The sequence below is a fragment of the Dromaius novaehollandiae genome, chromosome 15 (assembly GCF_036370855.1).
Source record: "Dromaius novaehollandiae isolate bDroNov1 chromosome 15, bDroNov1.hap1, whole genome shotgun sequence".
In the NCBI taxonomy this organism is placed as follows: domain Eukaryota; kingdom Metazoa; phylum Chordata; class Aves; order Casuariiformes; family Dromaiidae; genus Dromaius; species Dromaius novaehollandiae.
The window spans coordinates 6,516,542-6,539,334 of NC_088112.1; the positions used below are offsets into that span (position 1 = coordinate 6,516,542).

The window sequence follows — 22,793 nt, forward strand, 5'->3', positions numbered from 1 at the left end:
TAATACATTGTGGTTGAAACCATTAAAATGATATACCAACAAGATGAATTGCCATGCATTATCAGAAAGAAAATATATACAATGTATACAAGAAGAAGAAACAAACCTGTTCTTTCTTTTAGCTGTAAGAAACCATCCTAGAAAATGGTGTGACAGGAACTGACCTTCTTTTAAAGGGGGAGAAAAAAAATCTCTCCACTAAGTTTTCATGTGTAGAAGGTTTCATTTCCTTCTATAATATTTGTGTTTTTTTCAAAACACTGTCAGCAGGTGCACCAGATTTCAAAAACCTCTTGTCCTTCATCACAAATAATTGTAGTGCATATTATATTAAGAAATACAAGCAGAAAAATGTAAGTGATGGGAGTTCAATTAAAAAGCGCATAATCTCTGTTGCATATAAAATGGTTCTGCAACTGAAATCAGGTTCTAATGAGAGAAAAAAGGAATACATTTTCACATATTTTTAATTACACAGAATTTCCTCAAACATGATTTTTAATAACATATTCCATTAGGTTAACATCATATTTAAAGAAAGTGCATTTTCTGATTTCATTTTAAGTCTGATTTTGAGCAATTATTGTGTCATTGTTCTGCAGCAGAAAGGTTGAATTCATTTACTGTGTGGTTATGCTAGTTATGATTGATGTTGCTTCTCCAAATGATAAACCAATCACCCCAATGATGTAATGTCATTTTAAGAGTGCTATAATCACATTTCTCTCAAACTGGAAGCTCTGATGAGTTCTAACAAAGATTTATTGTAGATTAAAGGCCTTCATAATATCAACAATAGATTGCTCATTTGATGGCAGATTTGATTAGGTAATTTTTTAGGCAAATGAGTTTTCCAGATATATCAAGAATGGCTATTGTGAAGGGCACAGGGCAGTACATATAGATGACTACCACCTCATATCCAAAAAGAGTCATCTTAAACTTGTCGAGGAGTTATCCTGTAATTGTAGGGGTTGAAGTGTACAATCAGCCAAACAAGAGGACACTTATTTAATAATGCTACTGGTGTAAGACTTTTGCGAATATTTCATCTTCAATACGTAGTTTGAGGACTGCAATAGAAATGTTTGAAAGAAAAACCAAGGCAGTGTCAGGAAATAATTATTAATAACAAGTATCTGGTGTATTATCATTATCTATCAATAATATCTGGGATCTAAGCCTTAAGCACATTCAAAACTTTTTTTTAACCAAACCCCAGTTCAAACAGAATATTTAAATCTATCAGCTGTCTCCCAAATGTCTGGATCAATGTTCCTAGACACTAGTTTCCATAGACGCTAAAAATAAATGAAAAAAACTAAAGCATGGTCTACTTTTCTGTATCATGTAGTTGGTATAATCTACTCTGAAAATCTTGCAAGTAGAAGGATGAACCACAAAAAAAGGTTACCATTTCCCATCGAAGGTATATGTCACTATCTATGGTATTTTCCTGTAAACTCTCTAAAAGAAATATTGCAAACTCTGCAGAAAAAAGTAAGATAGCTAGAAAACATTTATTTAGTTTCTAAGGAAGTATTACGTCCTGAAAAGCTCATGCTATAAAACATTCTCGATGCTGATCAAACCATCCCACGTGTGTCTGCGGTCAAAAATAGATAGAAGAAAGACAGCTGTTGCTTATATCCTGGAAATTAGAAGCAAGTCATTATATACTATATGAGGATTTATTAAAGGAGGAAATAGAATGTTCTTGGGAAAACACATGGTAAATTATAGAACGAACAAACCAACTACTAAAAATCAATTCAAAACATGTCTGAGCATGCTGAAAAGGTACCTTGCATTAGTCCACAGTCTGTAACAAATGTAAAATCCAAAGCTTTTAAGGATATAAAGCAAGCAATGACTACTATTTAAAATGAGATATAAAGAGCTGTTCCATCAAATTTGTAGATGTTCTTGTACTGCCACTTTCTTCATTTGATTTCAAAAGAAAAGCCATACTGGTTCACATTCAGACTTCAGCAGAGGCCATACCCCCCAAGTCCGCAGTACTGAAGCACCCTCCAAGCCTCTGACTACTTTTGGTTCACATTTCCTGACCTTGATTTGTTTCTACTTAGCAACCCTCACTGTATCTCTCTTCCAATTACCTGTCCCATTTCCTCTTGAACGCTTGTAAACTGATTCATCACATCCCTCAGCCGAACAGTGTTCTCTGTTTTGTTCTTTATTCCTTTCCTAAACTGTCGACATTTGCCTGCTGCTGAGCACTGAATTGAAACTTGCATATCCCCAACAACTCACTTCTCTTTGGTAATGGCCCATCATTAACCTGTCAACTGGAACTGTCTTTTCCATGAGTATCACTACATTTCTCTGTTCTGAATTACTTCTGACATTTTATTGCCCTGTTAATGCATCTCATAAGGTCTTTTGGGGATACTTCAGTCTGATCTTGTTTTTAACACCCTACCCTCAGCTAACTTTTTTACCCTACTGCTCACCATCTTCTCCAGGTGTCATCGTGGCCCACGAAACTTCACTGAGGAGCTCCTTTCACTGAGAGCCAACCACTTACTCTTAGCATTTGCTTCCTGTCTTTCAGAGAACTATTTTTTATGTAAGAACTTTCCCTCTTACCCTATGGTAGTTCAGTTTCCTTAAAAGCATTTAATGACAGATTTTGCTGAGATTCTTTTGAAAATCCAAAGACACTTCATCGACCAGATCACCCTTATTCACAGATGGTTGGCCCCTGCAAAGAACTCTTAAAGGTTTCTGTGGCAGGACTATCCTTCACAGAAGCTATATTGACTCAGCAAAGATGGAACATGTTATGCAGGTATCCACTTTTTTTTCCCTGCTACTGTGGTTTCTACCGAGTTGCTCATCATAGATGAAGGGATTCTGAGGGTTGCAGGTCCCCAGATCACCCAGAACTGCTATTAAAAAAACAAACAAAACCGGTATCATAATTTCTGCCCTCAAAACTCAAGTACCAAAGAAACATGCTCAGTCTCTGAATAATTAGTACCTTGTGTGTATCTGTTGAAGATATGTCATAATCTCACTAAATTTTAACATATCTCATATAGCAAATGGATCATAGGATTAAAGGATAATTCATGTTGGAAGGAACCTCCGGAAGTCCCTAGTCCAACCCCCCACCAAGCGGGGTCAGACCGGGTTGCTCAGGACTTTATCCAGTCTGGTCTTGAAAACCTCCAAGGACAGTACTCCAACGCTTGACTGTCTGCATGAGGAAAAGTTTTTCTTTATATCAGGTCTGAACCTCTTATCTTTCAGCTCACGCTTACTGCCTCTTGCCCTTCCACCATGCACCCCTGGCCATCACTTAAATGTGCTATATGCACCCACAAAGGCCAAAAGTCCCACACCACCGAGTATCCTCCAATATCTTTCAGATCTGTACTGTTACAGGAAAGAGAGATGTTAAGCAGATCAGTAACTGCATATTCTATTTTCCTGTCATACAATTGCTGTAGACCATGCCCTACAATCCTAACTGTATATATTATATTAGCAAATCAGCTTGTTTACCTTGGGAAGTTTTCAAGGACAAAATTTTATTAAATGAGGATTCTGAACATACGTTAACCACAACTGTATGTTGAGAATAGTGCTGTTAAAATGAATTGTGAAAGCCAAGTACAGCTTTATAAAGAACTTTTCCCCTCTCATGAAATATAAACTTGTAGTTTCCAGTTAAATAGTAGGAACTGCACAACAGATGTTTATGTTCAAACATATATGCAAAAAATAGATGCAAAACAAAGGAGGCTACTATCTCTTATTTTCTACTTTTTTGCTGATATTTTTGAACATAAACATCTGTTAATGTTCAAAATAGTTTGTGCCTCGATTCCTCTATTTTTGGCTGTCAAAATGGAAAGAAGGCATTTGTTTTCAAGAAAAAGAACTGAGTACTACAGTTTATATGGCTGATAAGCAGAGCAGCAAATGTTTACAAAACTGTGGCCTGAAAGACAAGGATTAATTTGCTGAAAATATCAACATCTTAGTTAAATGTGACATTGGGAGCAGAGAATCAGACAGATTCTGAAACAAGAACAGACACAGAATGACAGACGCAACACATAATATTGGATTAGCCTGTGCAAAACAAAACAGTACCACTGTGTGTAGACATCTCCTCTACTAGATGAATCCATGAGCAGGAAACCAACTTTGAAAATTAAATCCCTCTGATGACAAGTATTCAGTTATAATTTTTACACTGCTTACAACAGTCCTAAAATTAAAACAGATCTCTATAGTAAAATGAAAGAGGAAAAAACCCACCATACGACATGCGGCATTTTCCAAAAAGCTTCAATGAAATAAAAGCGCAAAATTATTCTGTTTGCCTCACTTCTATGTATGGTCTTGATTTTGTGGTGATAAAAACACACATTTGCAAGAAATGTAAAAAATGGCATAAACATGTCACAAACAAACATCTGTATGTTTGCAATTTTCTTACCACTGCTGGAAGCCTGCTGTGGCCCTGAACATGCTCTTAGCAGATATGAATTAGGAGAGAACTCCTCATCAGGATTGGTGTCCATGATTTGATGGGACGTATTGCTGTCTAGCAATGGCATCTGGCAGCTAACTGGTGGAGGATTATGAGAACTGGGCAGCTGAGCAGATGGAAGAAGGCTAGACGAGGATGTAGGTGGAATGGGACGACCTGGGAAAGAGGACACAGGGATCAAAGATCAGCAATGAATGTAATGAAAAAAAAAATACCAAACAGCCAAGTAATTACGCGGTAACTGTCCATCGTTACAAATGATTACTGCTGTGCACAGTCAAGAAACCTCTCCGCTGGTACTAACTTGTCCCTTTGTATCATATTCAAGGCATTGCGAGCAGCTATGTTGTGAAGTCATTCCAGAAATGTCTCCACAGCATCAGCTTGTAACTCATCAGGTGAACAGATGCACTGGTGAAGGCGAACAACTGAACACCACTGGATAAGAAGCGGTCAGTTCTCTTTGTGTACTGACAAATACACAACAGCCAAATGGTGAAAGGCCCCAAGCCTAATTCACACGTGCTGCAAAATCCAAGCACGTCAGCCACACAATGTCATCAAAAAAGATTTCACAGTTCTTTCTACAGTCTTTAGTATTAGTTCTACAAAATTAATGTAATATAGAATTACATCACATCTGTAACCATCTCTTGAAATAATGTTCTCCTCCTGATATATTTTTCTTTTTTTACAGGGAAGTTGCTCTAGTACTTACGGCCAAATGTAGGCCTAAACCTTTACTCAATGAATATTTACATTGCTTGCATTCTCTTGTGTAAATCAATCACCTCAACCCAATAAAACATTTAGCTTATTAGCTTAATGGAAATTTTGCTATCAATTTCAACAGGTTTTAGATCAGGACACTGGGAACATTACCACTGTTTTAACTGGCACCATTAGAATGCCTGAAGTGAGACTCGGTGAGAGCGCACTGGCTAGAACAAACATCATCTCTCTTATTGCAGCTGCTCATCCTTGCCAGTTCTGTCCAACCTCCTCGGCATAACCAGCCCACTCCCCAACCAGAGCAGAGAGTAAAGCACTTCACCCACCCAGCAGAACTTAACCACTCATTTCCCACCCTAGCAAGTTTTGAATGCATCATTCAAAAAGATTTTCAGAGTATATTTCTGTTTACCTTCCAATTATTTTCCATTTCTTCAGTAGCCTTCCCAGAGGCAATATTTTCAGATGAGAACTAACACAAATGCAGCACCATTAAAATAGCATATACCTGATATCCTTTTAATTTTTTCCTTAATACTTCTTGATGTTCTCTAAAATCTTTCATTTTACTAAAGCTACATGGTTAGTTACTGAGGAGGTTCTTCTGACAGCTATAGCTGTACAAGATGTGTATTTTACACTCTCTACTTTCCCATAATTTCAAATTCCCTTTTTTCCCTCCTCATGCAACTATGAAGTACACTTTAAAGTGGGGATTGTAAATGGATGCAAGCAATGGGTGTGACACCATTAAGTCAACAGAAGTGTAACTACTGACTTCAAAGGTAGTAAGACTATAAATAATATACCTAAAACACTTAGTAGACCGATTTTGAATTATATTTCTTTTCTGGCTATACTGGAAGAAAACAGTATTAATATAAATACAACTTTCTTGCAAAGTCCTGCAGACTCCTCAAAAAACTCCACAAAGTCCTCGGAATACAGCCTCCATTTTACCACCATATAGAACCAGACATTGCCATCAATGCAGGACTTGAAAAATTAAAACACAGAGACAGGACGGCCTTTTTATGATAGCAGCAGGAATCCACAAAAATAAAATTGCACAAGCAATGTTACTTGTAGAGACAGCTGCCTCAGTAAGGAAGTGCATAGGAATCTATTAGAGTCACATAAGAAGAACTACATGAGCACAGTACAGACTATACCCAAGCTAAAGTTCTTCATGTATCATTGTAGATCTTTCCAAAAAATAGCCATGGATATGACAGGAAACATAGGATACTGATGATGAATACTGAAAGTGAATTATTTCATGCCCTGCAATTGAGTTATAGTTCTAAAGGAAAGAGCAATCACTACAACCAGTTCATTGCTACAAGGGAATCCACAACTCTAAATGCAAAGAATAAATAAGATTCCCTGAGGGTATTAGTCACATGGAATTATATGAGACAGAAGAAGTGGTAACCTAGTTACCTAAATATAAGCTTCTTGGTGCCATCCAGGAAGTCCTACCTATTGTTTCTGGCCTCCAGCTGTCTCTCCAGGAGCGCATGGGTCTTTCATATGCCTAGCAACATATTTGCTGTGCCCAAGCAGCTTGTGAGTAAATGCCTACATACACACCACCGAATCCCATTCATGGGGCAAACTCCAATTTGTGGAGATGGGCTGTACTTGAACATGGGTTGGAAGCCCTACGATTTCATGTTCTTTCCCTCTCATTTCTTTCTAGACTGGTGTTCTAGGGCAGAATTTCCCTCCTGACTTACCAGAAAGATTCATTTCAACTCTGAAACCTGATTCTTCCTGTGTAAGATATACCTCAGCCCACTATAACAACATATACTTCGTTAACTAAACCAGCCGTATCAAGTCAGCCAAAAAGAAGTTCATACCTACTCATTCGTTGTTATTGTGAACTTTCCTCTCATAACTTCATATCAGTCCATTCCACCAAATCCACACAGGATAAAGACATCTTTTTTCTTTCTTTCTTTCTTTTTTTTTTTTTTTTGGCATTGCCTATTAGAATATGACTGGTTATAGGGACAAGAGAAGTAAGAGAAACGTGTTCTGATTTTTGGAAGTTTATATCTTGTGCTCTGGAGAAATTGTTTGTGAATTAATTTATCCATGGGAAAACATGACCTCTGTGATACTGCCAAAGTCTTTAAGGCAAAGAGAGATCTGCTGCTTACTAGCTACAAATGTTAAAATGCAGCAAACTACAAAAAATGATGCATCCTTATTTCCATCATTCTTAAAGAAATAGTAGTGGAGCACAGATACACTGGCTTTTTCATTATTTAAGTTTCCTTCATTTCTGGAATCAAGAACCCCTCACCTTATATGAATCGCACTAAGGTTTATCCCATTAGGTAATCTTCCAGAGGCATACATCAAACTCCCAACAAAAAAAAAAAGAAAAAAAAGAAAATGAAACAAAATTCCAACAATAGAAGACTCTCATTTGGGGAGCAGCAATCAACCAAAGGTACCTGTAAATACTGAAAAAAATTTCCCTTTATGGTACAAGCAAATAGCATGAACTACTTCCTTACCTTCAAAAAGTTTAAAATAAAAAAAATTCTTGGATATAAGCATGAGAGTCATGCTTGCCTATTTTTTATTACATTTTTAACACCAGGGAAATCGATGATAAAATGAAATGACCAAGTTATCTTAGGATAGATATGAGCTTAAGCTACTCCACAGTAACCCCCCTCTACCCTCTTTTACGCTAGAGAACATTCAATGTATATACTAAGGTTTTCATTGTGGGCTTGTATTTACCAAGAAGTAATTGTAATATTGAAAATCTGAACAGTTATCTATTCACGATTATGCCATTCCTAAGAAATAGTACAGCAAATATGCTAAACATCCAAGGGAAATGATTGAGCAAAACCAATTTCTAAACATTTCTTTGCAATTTCTTTTTGGAAACAAGCAACTGGGCTGAGATTTGACATATCTCAGACAGGAATGTGACCCTGTATACACTCTGTGCATTTTATATTCACATATTCTGGCTCTACTTCAACATTCTGAAGTTAAAAGAAGAAGCTTTATATATTCAAAATCTACATGTACTGTATCATATGGAAATATATTACTGTATTATAAAAACATTGTATGTGTGAGGTGATGAGTTGAAGGGAAAAAGATTTTGCATTCTGTGTAAATGTATGATATTTCAGAGAAATTTAGAAATGTTTTTTGCAGACTATGTTGAAAGCTTGGGGGAAAAAATATTCAAACAACTATTCTTTTGCATGGGAAGCTAATCACATTGTTATCTTCATGAAATAAAGCAGCCCAGATCCCTGAAGCCAAGATAAAAGTTCAGTTCTGATTTTAGCTGAGATGAAACAGAAGGCTATCAAGTTGTTAACCTTCTATCTTGTTTTGGTGAGAAGTTGGCTCCTGAGGAAGATTTGTCTACACGTTCATGTGTAATTGAAAAACACAGATGTCTGTGAGCCATGGAACCTCTCGCCCACCGGTTTTGTGGTCAGCTTTCTCTGGTAAGTTGCCAAAGTTGATTAAAGCTTTTCTTGGGCCTGGGGTAATTACAATCTCTCTGTCAAGCTGACTTCGGGCATCTACTCAACATCAAGCTCTCACTATGGCCTTTCCCTCCACAGCAGTGGGGCTCTACTAGAGTTTCTTTTTTCTGTATGACCATTTTCATTTTTAATTTTTTCCTCCCTGAAACATGTAGGAACATCTTAAGACATCCATCCTTTTGTAAAATTTGGTAGGAAATGAGTTGAAAAGCTACTGAACAGGAATTGAAAGACATATGTGCAGAGAGATCCTATTAAGCTTTGTTTCCTTAGGAAATGAATCTAAAAAGTAGCTCTCTGCACAGCTGCTGGAATGACTGTGAAACTGCCAGAGAGAAAAGAACATACACGATCAGGCTATAAAGGGCATGATAAATACAATATATTTTTTACTACATATTCTTAAGATAGAAATAATGCGTTCAATTCATACAATGTAATACTAATAGTACGAATAATTTGGTCAAATATGTTCAATGTTTTACAGTACCATTCAAAATAACAACAGACTGAGCTTTATGGGGTTTGTAAACCTGAGCTTCTTGACAGACCTAATCGTACACTTGCACATACCTTAACAAGTCATATTTTGGAACCTCCCACCTCTCAGAATGATTCATTTCAGTCACTTCACAATGGGACTTACATTACATTACACTATTATAGACATATTGTGAAATACAGTAATAGCAGTATTCCATTACATTGCTATTAGCAAGACTTAAAACCATAATGTAAAATAGGAATCGGTACAATTTTTATCTACTCTAACTTCTTACTGATTAGTATATTAATATTGGTAAAGCTTCTATGGCTAAGATTTTTATCTAGTTGTGCAGTGACAGAAGTTATATGCAATGGATACTTCTATTGACAAAAATAATGTAATTGTGTAATATACCCAAAGAAATGTAAAAGAGATTCAAATACTATAAAGGGAAACTAAAGTCTAAAAACTAATATATTACAATTTCAATTGTAAAAATTGGCCTCAATTCTTCTTCAAATGTTTGTTCATATGCGTGTTCATACTGCATATAGTCATGCATGGCAAAGACTCATACGGATATCGGCTACGGTATTTGTAGGGCATTTTTCAAAAAATGAAGCAAACAACAATAAAAGAATCGTTTCCTTTTTCCTTTTTATTACTTTCTCCTATCATTTATCTTATTTTACTGATTAGCATGAAGAAAAAAACTTGATAACCCTCCATCTAAAGGTATTCTGATTTGGGACACCTTTGGGCGTTTGTGCAATGCAGCACCTAATTCTGCAAGGGCCCTTTTTTACCCTTTTATCCTTCTTTTTTTCCCACAAGGTTATATAGCAGACAACATAGACTTATTATTTCCATTTTTTCTTTTTAACAGTCACATCTTTCTTCATGAACCCAGGAACTTTTATGAAACCATACCTCAATTACTGCTACACTCTAAAGTCCCTTAGGCTTAAAATCTGCCTTAGTCACCTTTCAAAAAACCAGCCTTTGCTTGTAGCTGTAATGTTGCCACGGTTCTACAGTCATCTTCAGGAAGACATCTACAAACACCGAGTTTGCAGATCAGCTATTGGTGTGAGGATTTCCTTTTCTCCCCTGCTTAAGGGCAGCTTCATAAAGAGACAGAGATTGAATGAGGCTAAAATGAAACAGAGCTTTGAACACCGAATTTCAAATTCACACAAGAATGAGCCCCTCCTCAAGGATAAGACCTCAATCCATTGAAAAGTCTCAGGGATGTAAAAACGAGAAAATTTCTAGGGCAACATGCCAGAATGATAAACAGTGATTGGAGCCAAGTTGCTGTTTTTTGATTTGAAGATAAGCTCCCAGAATGAGAGAAGTGTGTGAAAAAGTTCTCCTTAAAACAATGAGGCCAAGAATTATATCACACTGGGAATGAAAGTTCACGTAATGGACACAGGTGTTCAGTTCATAGTGGTGAAAGCCAGAGGCAAAAATAATGATCTAAGCCTCTCACACATCTAAAGTCTTGCAACCTGCCATCCAGCTCAAAGCTAACACAGTCACTCTGGCTGCATCCTGCCTCATCTTGTCAAGGATGTACAGGGAAGAAAGCCATATGAGACCAGGAACATAATCAGAGAGCTTGGATTCTCTATCTGTCCCAGAAAATAATTCCTGTTGACAAGAGAACAGGCAAGGAAGTCAAACACAGGAGAAACCAGGTCTACAAAGCTTCCTAAGCTTCCATTTATGCTCCAAGTTGAAGAATCAACTGAAACATTCAGAAGAGCATCCAAAGAATTAGACAAAATACAGCAGCCATATATCTAATGAAACTAGTTCTAGAGATCAACAAGCTTCCTCCTAGAAAAGGAAGAATTTGAGACCTGGGACATGGATACAGAAACATGCTTCTTCAGGGAACCTGCCATGCTCTGCTAAAAAATGTCTAACTGTACTTCTCTAGATGTTGGGCATGTCTGGAAATGCTATTACTGGCAAGTGAACATGTGGGCATCAGTGAAGGGTTCAAGTTTCAGTCAAAATCTACAAATTCCTGAATACGTCAGAGCAAGGTACTGCGCCACTGGCAGAAGCCACAGCAGCCTTCTGACCATGCAGTTTTGCCATGCTCCTGTGGCAGTGGATGGCCACTGCTGGTGGAGAGCACGGAGAAGAGTACCCCAAACTGATAGAGCTGGGGAAGGACTGCTCTAGAGCAGAAGAACAAACAAATCCTCAGACAGCAGTTCAGCAGGCCTATAAAATAGGAGCAGAAGTGAGACTGAGTACCACCATGGTTTTGCTGTCTTTTGGACTCATCAGATGCCTGAAATTTCAGACAGGTCTCACTGGGACCTTTGGGCATGTCCAATAAAGGAAATAATCACTTCATGTTTTGGAGAGGATCACATTTCCTTTTCCTTGCATCTAAGCAAGCTATTTTGGTGACCTGTGTGACTGCTGGTATCATTGGCTACAAGATCCAAAAGCACAGTGATCCCTACCCAGGGAATCCCCAACTGAATAAATGACAGTCTCAGAATGGGTTGCAAGTTTGCCGGTATGAACCTGGTCGTAGGAGACTACAGCAGCAGGGCTATGGAGAAGGTAGTCTTGAGCCCTGATACTTGTACGGCAGCTAAGAGTTCTGTTCATCTTCACCAGTATACAATAACATGTTTGGGAAAGAGATACTCCCATTGCTGTTAATCTGAAAGATCAAGTCTGTCACTAGACAAATAAAAACTGCAAAAGGATTGCCTGCACTCACTCCTTGCACTAATATAAAGAAATATGGGATGCAATCAAAGAAGAGTAGCAGGTTGCTTATCAATTCCTGCAGGATTTTTGAGATGTGCTTTCCGTATGCACGTTCTTCCTCCTTCCCAGAAGGATTTGTGGAATTTTATGGATGAATAAAACCCATGGAAGTGTGACATTCAGGGCTCTATATTCCACCGCGGTGCATGAGGGGAGGCACAGCATACACGACAAAAACTACTGAAATTTAAGGGGTTTGGCACATGAGCAATCGGCGTGTAAATATCCATTACAAAAACACATCTTGAAGAGCTGTTAAGTAACCTTTTCGGTTTTGTAATACAGTGTAGTATTACTATCTAATTTTAAACACCAACATTCAAGGAAAAATAATTTTATATATACTTACACACACACATTTATACAGGTACAGAGGAGATGACTTAAAAATGTACACATCTTACGATGTCCAAAAAAGAACATTACTCTAAGAGGTCGAAAGGATTAATCCAGGCTCTTTAATAGCCATTTTGCCACTAACGTTGTTAGGGGGAAGATCACAAATAATATGTTGCCATCCCGGACTCTTAAACTGTCCCTTTCTCTATAAAGACCTATCTAGATAGACAAGATCTGAATCCCAAAGGTGATAAAATACAGATCTTGATGCTTATTACATCTGCAATGGACTTCTCAAGTTTTTTTCCTGTCAGAAGGATCTCGTTTCTAAGGTTAGCTCATGTGTAGCAAAAATCTGCGTAGCCTGCTTGACCCCACACATTTAGAATGTCATATACCTACATAGCATATCTTCTTTGATAAATTACATCTAGGAAAGCATTACAAAGTATCATACTATTATAGAAAGTTTCATACATATCTAAAGGTTTCTATAAACAAAATCAAGTCAGTAGCTTTAAACTGGAAATCTTCATAATAAGAGGTTATAACTGATTTGTACTCTCTGTCTGCTATTCATAAAGAAAACAAACAAATGACCGATAACAACTACAGTCACATACATCACTATTAGTAAATTCACTTACATCTCTGTTTTGCAGGTCTGGTTGTAAAGACCACGACTCAAATAGAAAAAAATATATGTAAGCCAAACTAAACTGAGAAATCTTCAACACATGAGATTGCAGAAAGAAGGGAGACTTCCACATAGCTGTTTTTTAAAATGGCCATTTTGAAGATGCAGTAGTACTTGAGTGTTAATGCAGGCACCCAGGGAATTAAGAAGGAAAAGATGAGTTGCTTCTATGCAATAGGTGCCATCATAACAGAGACTGTAAAACACGGAACTGGCAATTACGATTTCAGCGCTGACTGACTGAAGATGATATGCACGTTAGACCAATACAACGTATAGTTTATATACAAATAATCATGTAAAATTGTAATAGAAATGACTTTTAAATGGTTGCCATTATTATTAATAACAGCTGCTGCGTTGCTCATGTTTACTTAAATCATACAAGGGAGGATACACGGTAATGGCATCTGCTGGACAACAACCAAAGACAATTTAAGTGAAAGAGAAGGGTCGTATCTCCTCCTCCTTCACTCCCTTACTTCAGGGAACAGAGCTGGGAAAAGCAACGGCAGCGACACAAGGAGCACTAGCGAGGGGCCTCTTTCCATGAGTGATACATTTCCCTCCTCCTATGAAATGCAACACGTCCTGGCTGATTTCCAAGGCAGCCTAACCAGAGCACCTACACTGTCAGCAACATTAATTTCACGTTAAAGGGTGAGAAACGCCGCTAAAAGTGTCAGGAAGCAACCCGATAATCTAAGATGCATGTTTTTGCCATGCAAAGCACTATATATTCTGCAGGCAGCCGACGAAAGTGAAACTTTCTTGAGCTACAGCACATTCAGCAGACTCTCCTAGTCTTTCCTAGGGTAACTGTTTTTTGCAAGAAAAAGCTGTGCTTCAAGTATCTGTGCAAGGCATGGCTTGCCAATGGGCTGGGCACTCTCAAGCAGAGTTGCATTTAATAAATTAAATATATAGTCTCATAACTGGCATAATGAGTATAAAGCACCTTGTAGCTGATGAGATTACAGCTGTTAACTGACAACAAGAGAAATCATCCGCTTTCTGTATAGCGACAGCATCTCCCGCTGCCGTCGCTAAGGGGGAGCTCGCCCTCGGGCGCGGGGCAGGCCGCGCCGAGCCCCGGCAGGCAGGGCTTCCACCGGGGCGGCCAGAGGGCTCCTGCCGCCCCCGCCGCTTGCTCGCTGACCTGAGCGGCCGCCGCTGCTCTCTACTCTCAGGAGAAAGGCAAGACACCACCTCACAGTTAACTCGTTATCTTGCAAGCATCAATGCTAATTTACATCTAACGAGAACTCAGTTAAGCCTTTTTTTTTTTTCATATTGCATTTCAATTGGGTAAGACAAAACAAAACCCGAAAGAAGTACACAACAGGGAAAAAAGACCCTGCCAATTTGTGATGGCCTTCTTCGGAATCGCGCCATTTCCTTCTGCCTCCACTCATGCTGCATTTTTTTCTCTAAGGCAGACAAGTTTAAAAACAAGAAAAAAGAAAGATACGAATCAGGATTTAGGAAGATAGCGAATGGCCACGGAAGAAAGGGGCTTCAAATGCTTCTGAAGCTCCTATCTCTGAAAGCAACCAAGTGCCAAAACCAGTCAGGCTGAGAAAAGTGTTTTTCTGAGTCTATTTCACAAGAGCAAAAGGAGAAAATAAGGTCTTCCGAAATGGATGGGGCTGATATTCCTGCACAAACCTATTTATTGATGTTTTGAGTCATCTCCTGCATCTAAAAGGAGAGTCAGGGCAAGCAAGGATGAAGTAGATACCATCATATCACAGTGGGAAGGGACTGAAGGTAGCTGTGAAACAATGAAAGCGAATGCCAAAAAAGAGATCTAGGCACAGTAACCAGGCATCTACAATCTAGATAACAATAAGCCAATGAAGACAAATCAGTACTATGGCTTTGTATCTTTTCCAGTTAACAAACCAGTGAAAGCTGCCCAAATTGTGATTTACAAACTGAACAACAACCTACATCCCTCTAGTTTTTTCAATTTTTTTCATTACGCAAAGAAGCATAAAATCAATTCTATAGTGTGAACAGAGCAAAGATAATGGAAAAAAATAGGAAATGATGTAGAGCTACAGGATAGGCAAGAGCTGCCCCAAAAAGGAAATTTCCATCAATATATAAGTAAAATTCTTATGTTTTGTCACTAAAACTATCCTAAAACTCAAGGCTAATTTTTCTTAGGGACATGGTATAGCTCATATTTACACTTCCAAGCAACCTTACTATAAAGAAAAAAAATCTCAGCAAAATCCTAAGCAAAATTAGATAACCATAGCTTGAAAATTGCCAAGAACTGGAAGAAAAGAAATTAAAATAATCTTTATGAAAGCAACGCATAAAGTTTCATTGTTTTTATGCATTGTTGTAAGTCTAGTTAGACTTTGCTTGCAGGAAAAGAAGAAACTCCTTGTGAGGAATTATATACAATGGGAAAAAAAGAACAATTTTTAAATGACAAACAAATTCAGTTACCAAAAAAAGTGAGGAAAAAAAAATCCAATGTTAAATATATTTCTGTTGAGCATGTTCAGCTTCCCCCTCCCCTGAAGCAGAACCATTTACTGCAAGCAGAGGAAGACACTTTGAGGATTTGGAGTACTAGAAAAGGGATGAATGAAGTAAGAAACAGCAAGTCCTGGGCTCTATTTTTTACTCTAATATGGATTAATTCTACAAGCTTGTGTAAATTGTGCTATCAGTGTATTATCTTCCCTAAACCATTTGACCTCTGTATGTGGTTAATATTTCCTAAAGTATTGTCTGTGTATAGTCCTTGAATATGAAAATCACTGTACTAATGCAAAATACTATTATTACTATAATCTGTGAGAAGAGTAAGAACAGCTTGGAAATCAATCACTTCTCTTGTGGCTTTTAACATTAAAGTTAAAGTTAAATTAATTTTCCCAGGCAATCCATCCACGAAATATATTAGTTTTATGAAATTTGGATATAAAAAATAACTAGACAGTCATAACTTAATGATCCAAACCAATTCAGTATGTAAAGGAATAATTTGCTGCTGTCAAAAGCTAATGTCACTTAATTCTTGTCTTGTTAAATCCCCTCATACCCCTTGCCTTTTTAGTTAAACAAAGATAAATAATAAAAACAATTTACAACTAGTAGATGGTAAGGTTTTGCAGCTGTTGAAAGTCTTTTGGGGAGATGAGATCTTATAATGAGAAGATATAGCCCTCATTTTATAAAAGCTGTTGCTGTCTTGGGAAAAACATCAGTGAATAAGATTAGAAAATGTTTTTCCTTCATGAACCTATTACAGTAGCAAGCTGATTACTTGGCATATGTTTAACGATACCTTCATAGCTGGAAAACAGTAATTTGTTTCAACAATTTTTTCCCATCACTCATAGAGTCAAAATGAATTCTCTAATTTTACCTTACCTCTGATTTAACCAGCAAAATCAGAGTAAGAAGAAACAGGCAAATCCACTTGAACATAAATCAAATACGCTTGCATTATCTTGGCTTCCACAAAGCAAGGTTCTGCTTGAACTATGTCAACTATAACTAAGAAGTATAATAAGTCATCATCTACCTGTGCCTTGTGCCAATGTCAAGACAAAAATAACACTGTAAGATTAGGGATGTATTTGGGAAAAACTTACCCGAAGGTTTACAACCATCACCCCTAATGTGACTGAATTTCCACCTTTAAAATCACGTGGTAACATAAGTGTAGCTTTTAAAAACTGAGAAGACAGAAATTTCATTATTTGTCAATCTTACCAGCTCATACCCAGCTAAGCATTCACGTCAGTGAATTCCACTAATGAAAAGGCTGTAATTAAGCTCTAGGTATGTAATTACCAGGCACCTTATGAAATCTACCTCTGTGCGTGCATCTACAAGTTCTTTATTTGATTTTTATTCTAGTGACAAATAGTTCAGACTATGCTGTGATAAACCTTGTTTCCAATATCCAAACACCTCCTGTTTACCTTTACCTCATTTACTATCTTATTTTATTCTAGTCTAAATACTGTTAAACAACTACTCATGACATCTTCACTGAATGTGTACCTCACTAATGTTGGCTTTATTTCTATTAAAGACAAATTTCTCTCCAGGAATGTTGCAAAAATTAGTGATTCAAGTGCCTGGAGTTACTAGTAGGTGGGAAAAATAACACTGTCTTCAACAAACATGAGAAAACTCAGCCTGGTAATTATTTAGCAGACTCTGTGAAAGTCATACATAGATAGTACTAACTTCTGGTTCTTGGATAATGAGCAGAGAGTTTGTGTTAACTCTTTGCAACTGGCTAAAAACACAGCTCTAGTTTCTGATGAACAAATCTAAAATAAACATGATGCTCTACATAACGAGTACTATGTGAATGATTAAATAGATTAAATAATATGCTTAAAATCTGCAGTATGATGTAGTGTAATACCAGTGCTTAAGAAAACAAAACCAAAACCCCCCCACCAACACAACACATTATATTCCAAATAATTCTGCTCTAGCTTATTGAAGTCCACTTTCTTAGCTACCACTACGGCTTGAACACGGCGTTCCTCTTTGCTTCCTCCAGCCCATTTGCATGGAGCGCGCTTCTGAATTAGTGCGAAACATCTGCTATGATGTGCTCTAGAGAGGGTTGTATTTTAGTGGTGGGAGCCATTATTAAAGTGCAGTAAGTAAAGTATCAGTATGATGGAATTAATCTGCCATTACTCTTGATACTGATACTTACATTTACATGGTATTATCTTGATATTTACATTTTTCTTGCTTCATCTGGTTTCTTCTCTCTTAAGATCCAATCTTGCATTTCTTACACAACCCATGCTGATATTAGAAGAAGTTTCAAGTGTACCAGGAAACTTAAAAGTCAGGTCACTGATGGGATTTGCCAAAGCGCAGAACTGCTTTGGCATGTAACTCCCCTGTGCCCTACTGCACAGGGGGAACCTACTGCCTTCAGGCACCTAAATGACTTTGCGAGTTCCCCATCAAACACTGTGCTCCTCAAGCAGACCGGAGCAGATCCTGCTTCAAGAAGGAACATTCCACAATTTAATAGCAAACCACAGTGAAATCTCAGCTCACTTAAGTCGATACAAATTGAATCTTTGCCTTCAGCACAGCCTAGATTTCACCCTCGAGTCCTGAAAGGCTTTTGCACAGACAGAAGCTCTCCCGGCAGAAGCTTTTCACTGACTTGAACACTAGACGGCTGCTGTTGGCTCACTTCGAAGCGGTCCCCCACGCTCACTCTAGAAACACAGCTTGGAGTTTAACTCCAATTAAAGATCAGAGGAGGAACTGAAATACTGTGACTAGTGTGGAGCTAGTCCTGTTTAGCCATCTAATCCCTTTGAAAAATCTATCTGCTGCTGTCTTCCGCTAGAGCTGAATGTTCGCTGAAGAAGTCGTGGAATACCGAAGTATCCCAAAACAGGCTTACAGGCAAACCTACCAAATCACCTGCAAATGAGCAATTCAAGCACGAAAAAAGATTTGTTCACCCCCAATACTGAATAAGGTTTGAAATATTTCCTTCTTTGTAAAGTTCATTTCCAGTTCAAAGGTTGGGAAGTAGATTCAAACAAAGTAACAGAATGTAAACCAGGGAAGAACTATCATTTACTGTCTATGGGTGCACCTTAAATGAAGATTAGAATCGTCTCTCTTAAAAAAAAAAAAAAAAAAAAAAAAAACAGAAAAACTGAAATGAGTGTTTCTGTCAAATTTTACTTTACATCAAAAGATTTAAGCCAAAATACAACCTTTCTAAATGGAAGATTCCAACACAATGGCTATCAGACCATTAACTATTTTAGCATTGGTGTGTACCACCGTAATTAACGGCACACTAGGAAAGCAGTACAGGAAATTAAAAAGATAAAATTTCCTTTCAATGAAAAGAAGTTGCAGAGATGAAAGGCTACTACACAGGAAAGGGAGTTTCACCCTGCAGGACTAAGAAAACCTGTAACCTTATTAAAAGCCATTTGCAAATACAAAATTAGATATGTTGAAAAGGTAAGAAATCTTTTCATTACAGTTATGATTAAATCTGCCAGAATGAAGGAAAAAAGACTGGGATACATGTTCTTCCCCTAGAAACAAATCTGGGGCTCTGTTGCACACCTTTCACTAAAACAAAAACCGCACTAAAATAGAAGAGGCTGAAACAGCTTCAGTGTGCTACTCCCTATTTCAGAGTGAACTATAGCTTTAAAACGATGACAGTTTCTCTCTTCTTTTCAGTCTTAAAGCACTTTATCACTACAGCTCAGAAATACATGGACAAAAAAGAATTAAAGCAACTGAAGCTGAAACATGCTACTTAGGAATCCAAAGTTTGTTTACACCATTAGGAGACACTCGAATATCTATCCCCATAAATGACAAGGTCCCAGCAGCAAATTAACAGGAACAATTTTCCCATCTCAGGAGCTGTCAAGATGGGCTCTGTTGGCCAATTTATCTTACTCTAGCACATCTCTGGTGCTTGTCAATCAATACGTGAAACATTTGGTGCTGATTGCCATTTTTCTATCCACTTCCTTTTGCCTCTCGTACCAGGCAATTTACTGCAAGTCAATCAAGGTTGAAGCAGACCTTGTTTAAATAAAACACTGTTGAGTTCTTTTCACACGAACAATTTCAAAAACAGAATGAGCTGTAGCTTTTCACATTTACATTTATACTACTTTTTCTGTTTTCCCAAATGCCATGCTCAAGTTATAAGTCATAACTAAACTCAGTTAGGGCTTAGGGAGAAAGCAGTCAGGGAAGATGAACCAAATATAACTGTATCTGCTTTCACTGTCAAAAATACAGTCTGTCAATGGAGACACATAACATTCAAAGGTGCTTAAGAAGTGCAGGGGTTATTTCTCTTTCACCCTTACTACTTTGAATTCAGGCCTCCACACCATAAAAGCAAGTTCCAAACTCTCTGAGCTTCATAACTCAGGATACTTATTTCAAACTTTCATTTACACTACAATTTTAAGGTAGAGGAGGAGATCAACTTTAACATTTACAACTGCGTGTCACAGGCAGAAGTTTAAAGGAAAACAATCCTCTCAACTAAAAGTCTGACATTATAGTAAATAGACTGACACCTTTCTTCCTGCATCCAGATGCAATGCCCCCACTGCAGGGTCTGCCCCGGGTCACACCACGTGCAGTTTACAAGCTTAGCGTCACCTCTAAGCTGTTAGGTGGAGAAAGGTGACAGCAATTACTTCCTCTGCAATCCAGAATACTGCATGATGTGCAATTGAAACAACGTGCACTTATCCTACATAACATTTACCAAACATAATTTTTTAAACTGTTATTCCCTTTGACTTGATTCTGCACACTAAGACACTGGTTTTGCAAATACCACCTGCATAACTTTACTACTGCGTACAATCCTATTAAAGTCTTTAGATTCACCGAGGACTGCAAAATTAAATACGTTACCTTTCGCAACAGTGGAGCATTAAACCACTGCCTTCTTAGAGCAGCAATTAAATACCTGAAGCACACATTTAAGTGCCACAACTAAATAGATTGACACCAACAATTTATTCAGCTTAAATCCTATTATTTATGGGTTCCACACAAAATAAATCCAAGGATTTCTAATAGCAAAAAAAGAAAATGCAAGTCAGGTCAGCCTCTGAGATCCCACAAGTAAAAATTTCTATGAAAAACATAGGACATGCCCATAGCAAAAATTACAGAGATAAAAAGAGAGCGTATTTCCTCAGTTGTTCGTTCAATATTCTTAATAATACTATCCATTCCTCCCAAGACAGATAACAAAAAGTATTTCCTACAAGGCAAAACCAGTTCGCCTGATTTATGCAAGTATAATGAAAGTATTTGCTTCAATAACCATAGCTGGTTGCCCACAATAAAAATTATCATACGGCTAGTATGACAATTCCAGATTACTAGTTCATACTTAAATAATGAAAAAAGTAATGTGTGATTTTCTTGCCTAGTCTTCAAAAAAATTGCTTCTTCCTCCCACACTAAGGCACGAAGAATCAAATGTATAACATTCATTTTCGCATTTCCAATGACAGCAGAACGCTTTACGTATTAAAAAAAAATTTCCATTCATTTCATCCCACATATCTAAAACATCCCTAACGAAAAAACATTTTTATCCTCGGAGAGCTCTGAGCTTATTCAGCTCTGAACCCTGCTGCTGGCCGAGGCACGCACGGCAAGTCCAGCCCCTCTGTTTTATCGGCCGCCCCGGCCTTGAGGAAGGCACCGGCCTGCAGGCAGCTCAGCTCGGGATGGGAATGCCGCTTTGCAGCTGGGCTCTGGCAGTTTATGAGAAAGTGGTTTCCTCCAAAATAAAAACACAACACGCAATAAGTTGCACCTAGTTATAAAGTGTTTCTCTGTACTTGTAGCAAAGACTGCCTTTTCATCACTAACATTTTTCCTGACAGTTACACCACTTTCTTGCAATATGTGCTTTCTAATTATGAATGTAAAAGGAAATGTAAAATGTTTCTTCCACAGAAAGAAGCAACAAATGATGGGTGAAATTATTTGACAGCGGAGTGCACTAAGCAAGCAGCTGGCTGCGGGCAGCGCCCTTGGGAGCCGGTGCCTCGGCTGCCGCCCGCCCGCCCGCCCGTGCCCCCAGCCCTCCGCGGCTTCCCCGCGGCCCCGCAGAGCCCGACGCCGGGCTCCGAGGGAGGCGGCGGAGCGCGGGCGAAGGGTGCCCAGAGAGGCGCCGTGCAGGGCTTGACGTGCCTCCGGCCAGAGGGTCGCGTGGGAAGAGGTACCACCCCCGTGCTGCCGGAGAGAGCCATGCGATTCTCTCCGAAAAGTCAATCACATATTTCACTGCCCCAACTATACACCAAAGGTCCAGGATTTCTGTCTTTTCCTATCCTCTTTCTTTTCCCCCGGAACTAGACTGTTTAAAGCCTGTACCTCAATTTTAGCCTGAACCTGTGATTTCAGCTGCTGTTAGGACAACGGCGCTTCCCCGGCTCGCTGCAGCCCCAGGGACTCACTGAGAAGACGACCTGAAGGCTCGAGGCCTAAATGCTTACGGAAGAAAAACCTGCTTAAAACAATTTCTATACAGAAGAACGACAGAAATAGGAACTAAGAGATTTTTCTGTCGCTGAAGGTTTTTATATTACAAATGACAGTATGCTGTATGTGATCATGTGCTGCAAAAACAGCAGTAATAAGACAGTGAGTTTCAGCTGGAACGGACGAACCGTGTGGGGGAAAAGCCAGCAGCTAGCTGTAGCTGTTTGCGGCACACGCGTCTGCCTCACAGGCACAAAAGCGCGTTAAGTAGCAGCAGCTTCACTTTACGAATTAGTTCAGAGCAGCAGTGCAATCCCTTCCCTAACGTCTCCAAAGCTATCGAGAAGCGTGACCCAGCTTAAAAACGTTTATATAAACTGCAAATACACATGTAAGGCAGGAAAATGCTCTCACCACTAACATATTAGGCCTATAGCTAGTGTTGTAAAAACCATGCTCGCTATATTTTCCTAAAGATACTCAAATAATCTGTTTTTTTTCTTTGAAGACTGAGGAAAAATCACCAGCCTTCCTTACCCAGAAATTACAATGAACTTTCCAAACCGTTTTACGTTTTCTAGAACTTTTATTCTGCGCTCTGCAGAGCCTATATGCCAGGCAGTGAAACAAGGCTAA

At 38.4% G+C, this 22,793-nt stretch overlaps 1 protein-coding gene across 2 annotated transcripts in view; it reads right to left on the bottom strand.

Moving 5' to 3' along the window:
• Positions 1-22,793, bottom strand: part of TENM2 (teneurin transmembrane protein 2) — a 1,579,923-nt gene that overhangs the window by 230,213 nt on the left and 1,326,917 nt on the right. For both annotated transcript variants that reach the window (XM_064520849.1, XM_064520848.1), the window contains one exon: positions 4,475-4,684. In XM_064520849.1, the coding sequence (XP_064376919.1) occupies positions 4,475-4,684 (210 nt within the window). The remainder of the gene's footprint in view (positions 1-4,474; positions 4,685-22,793) is intronic.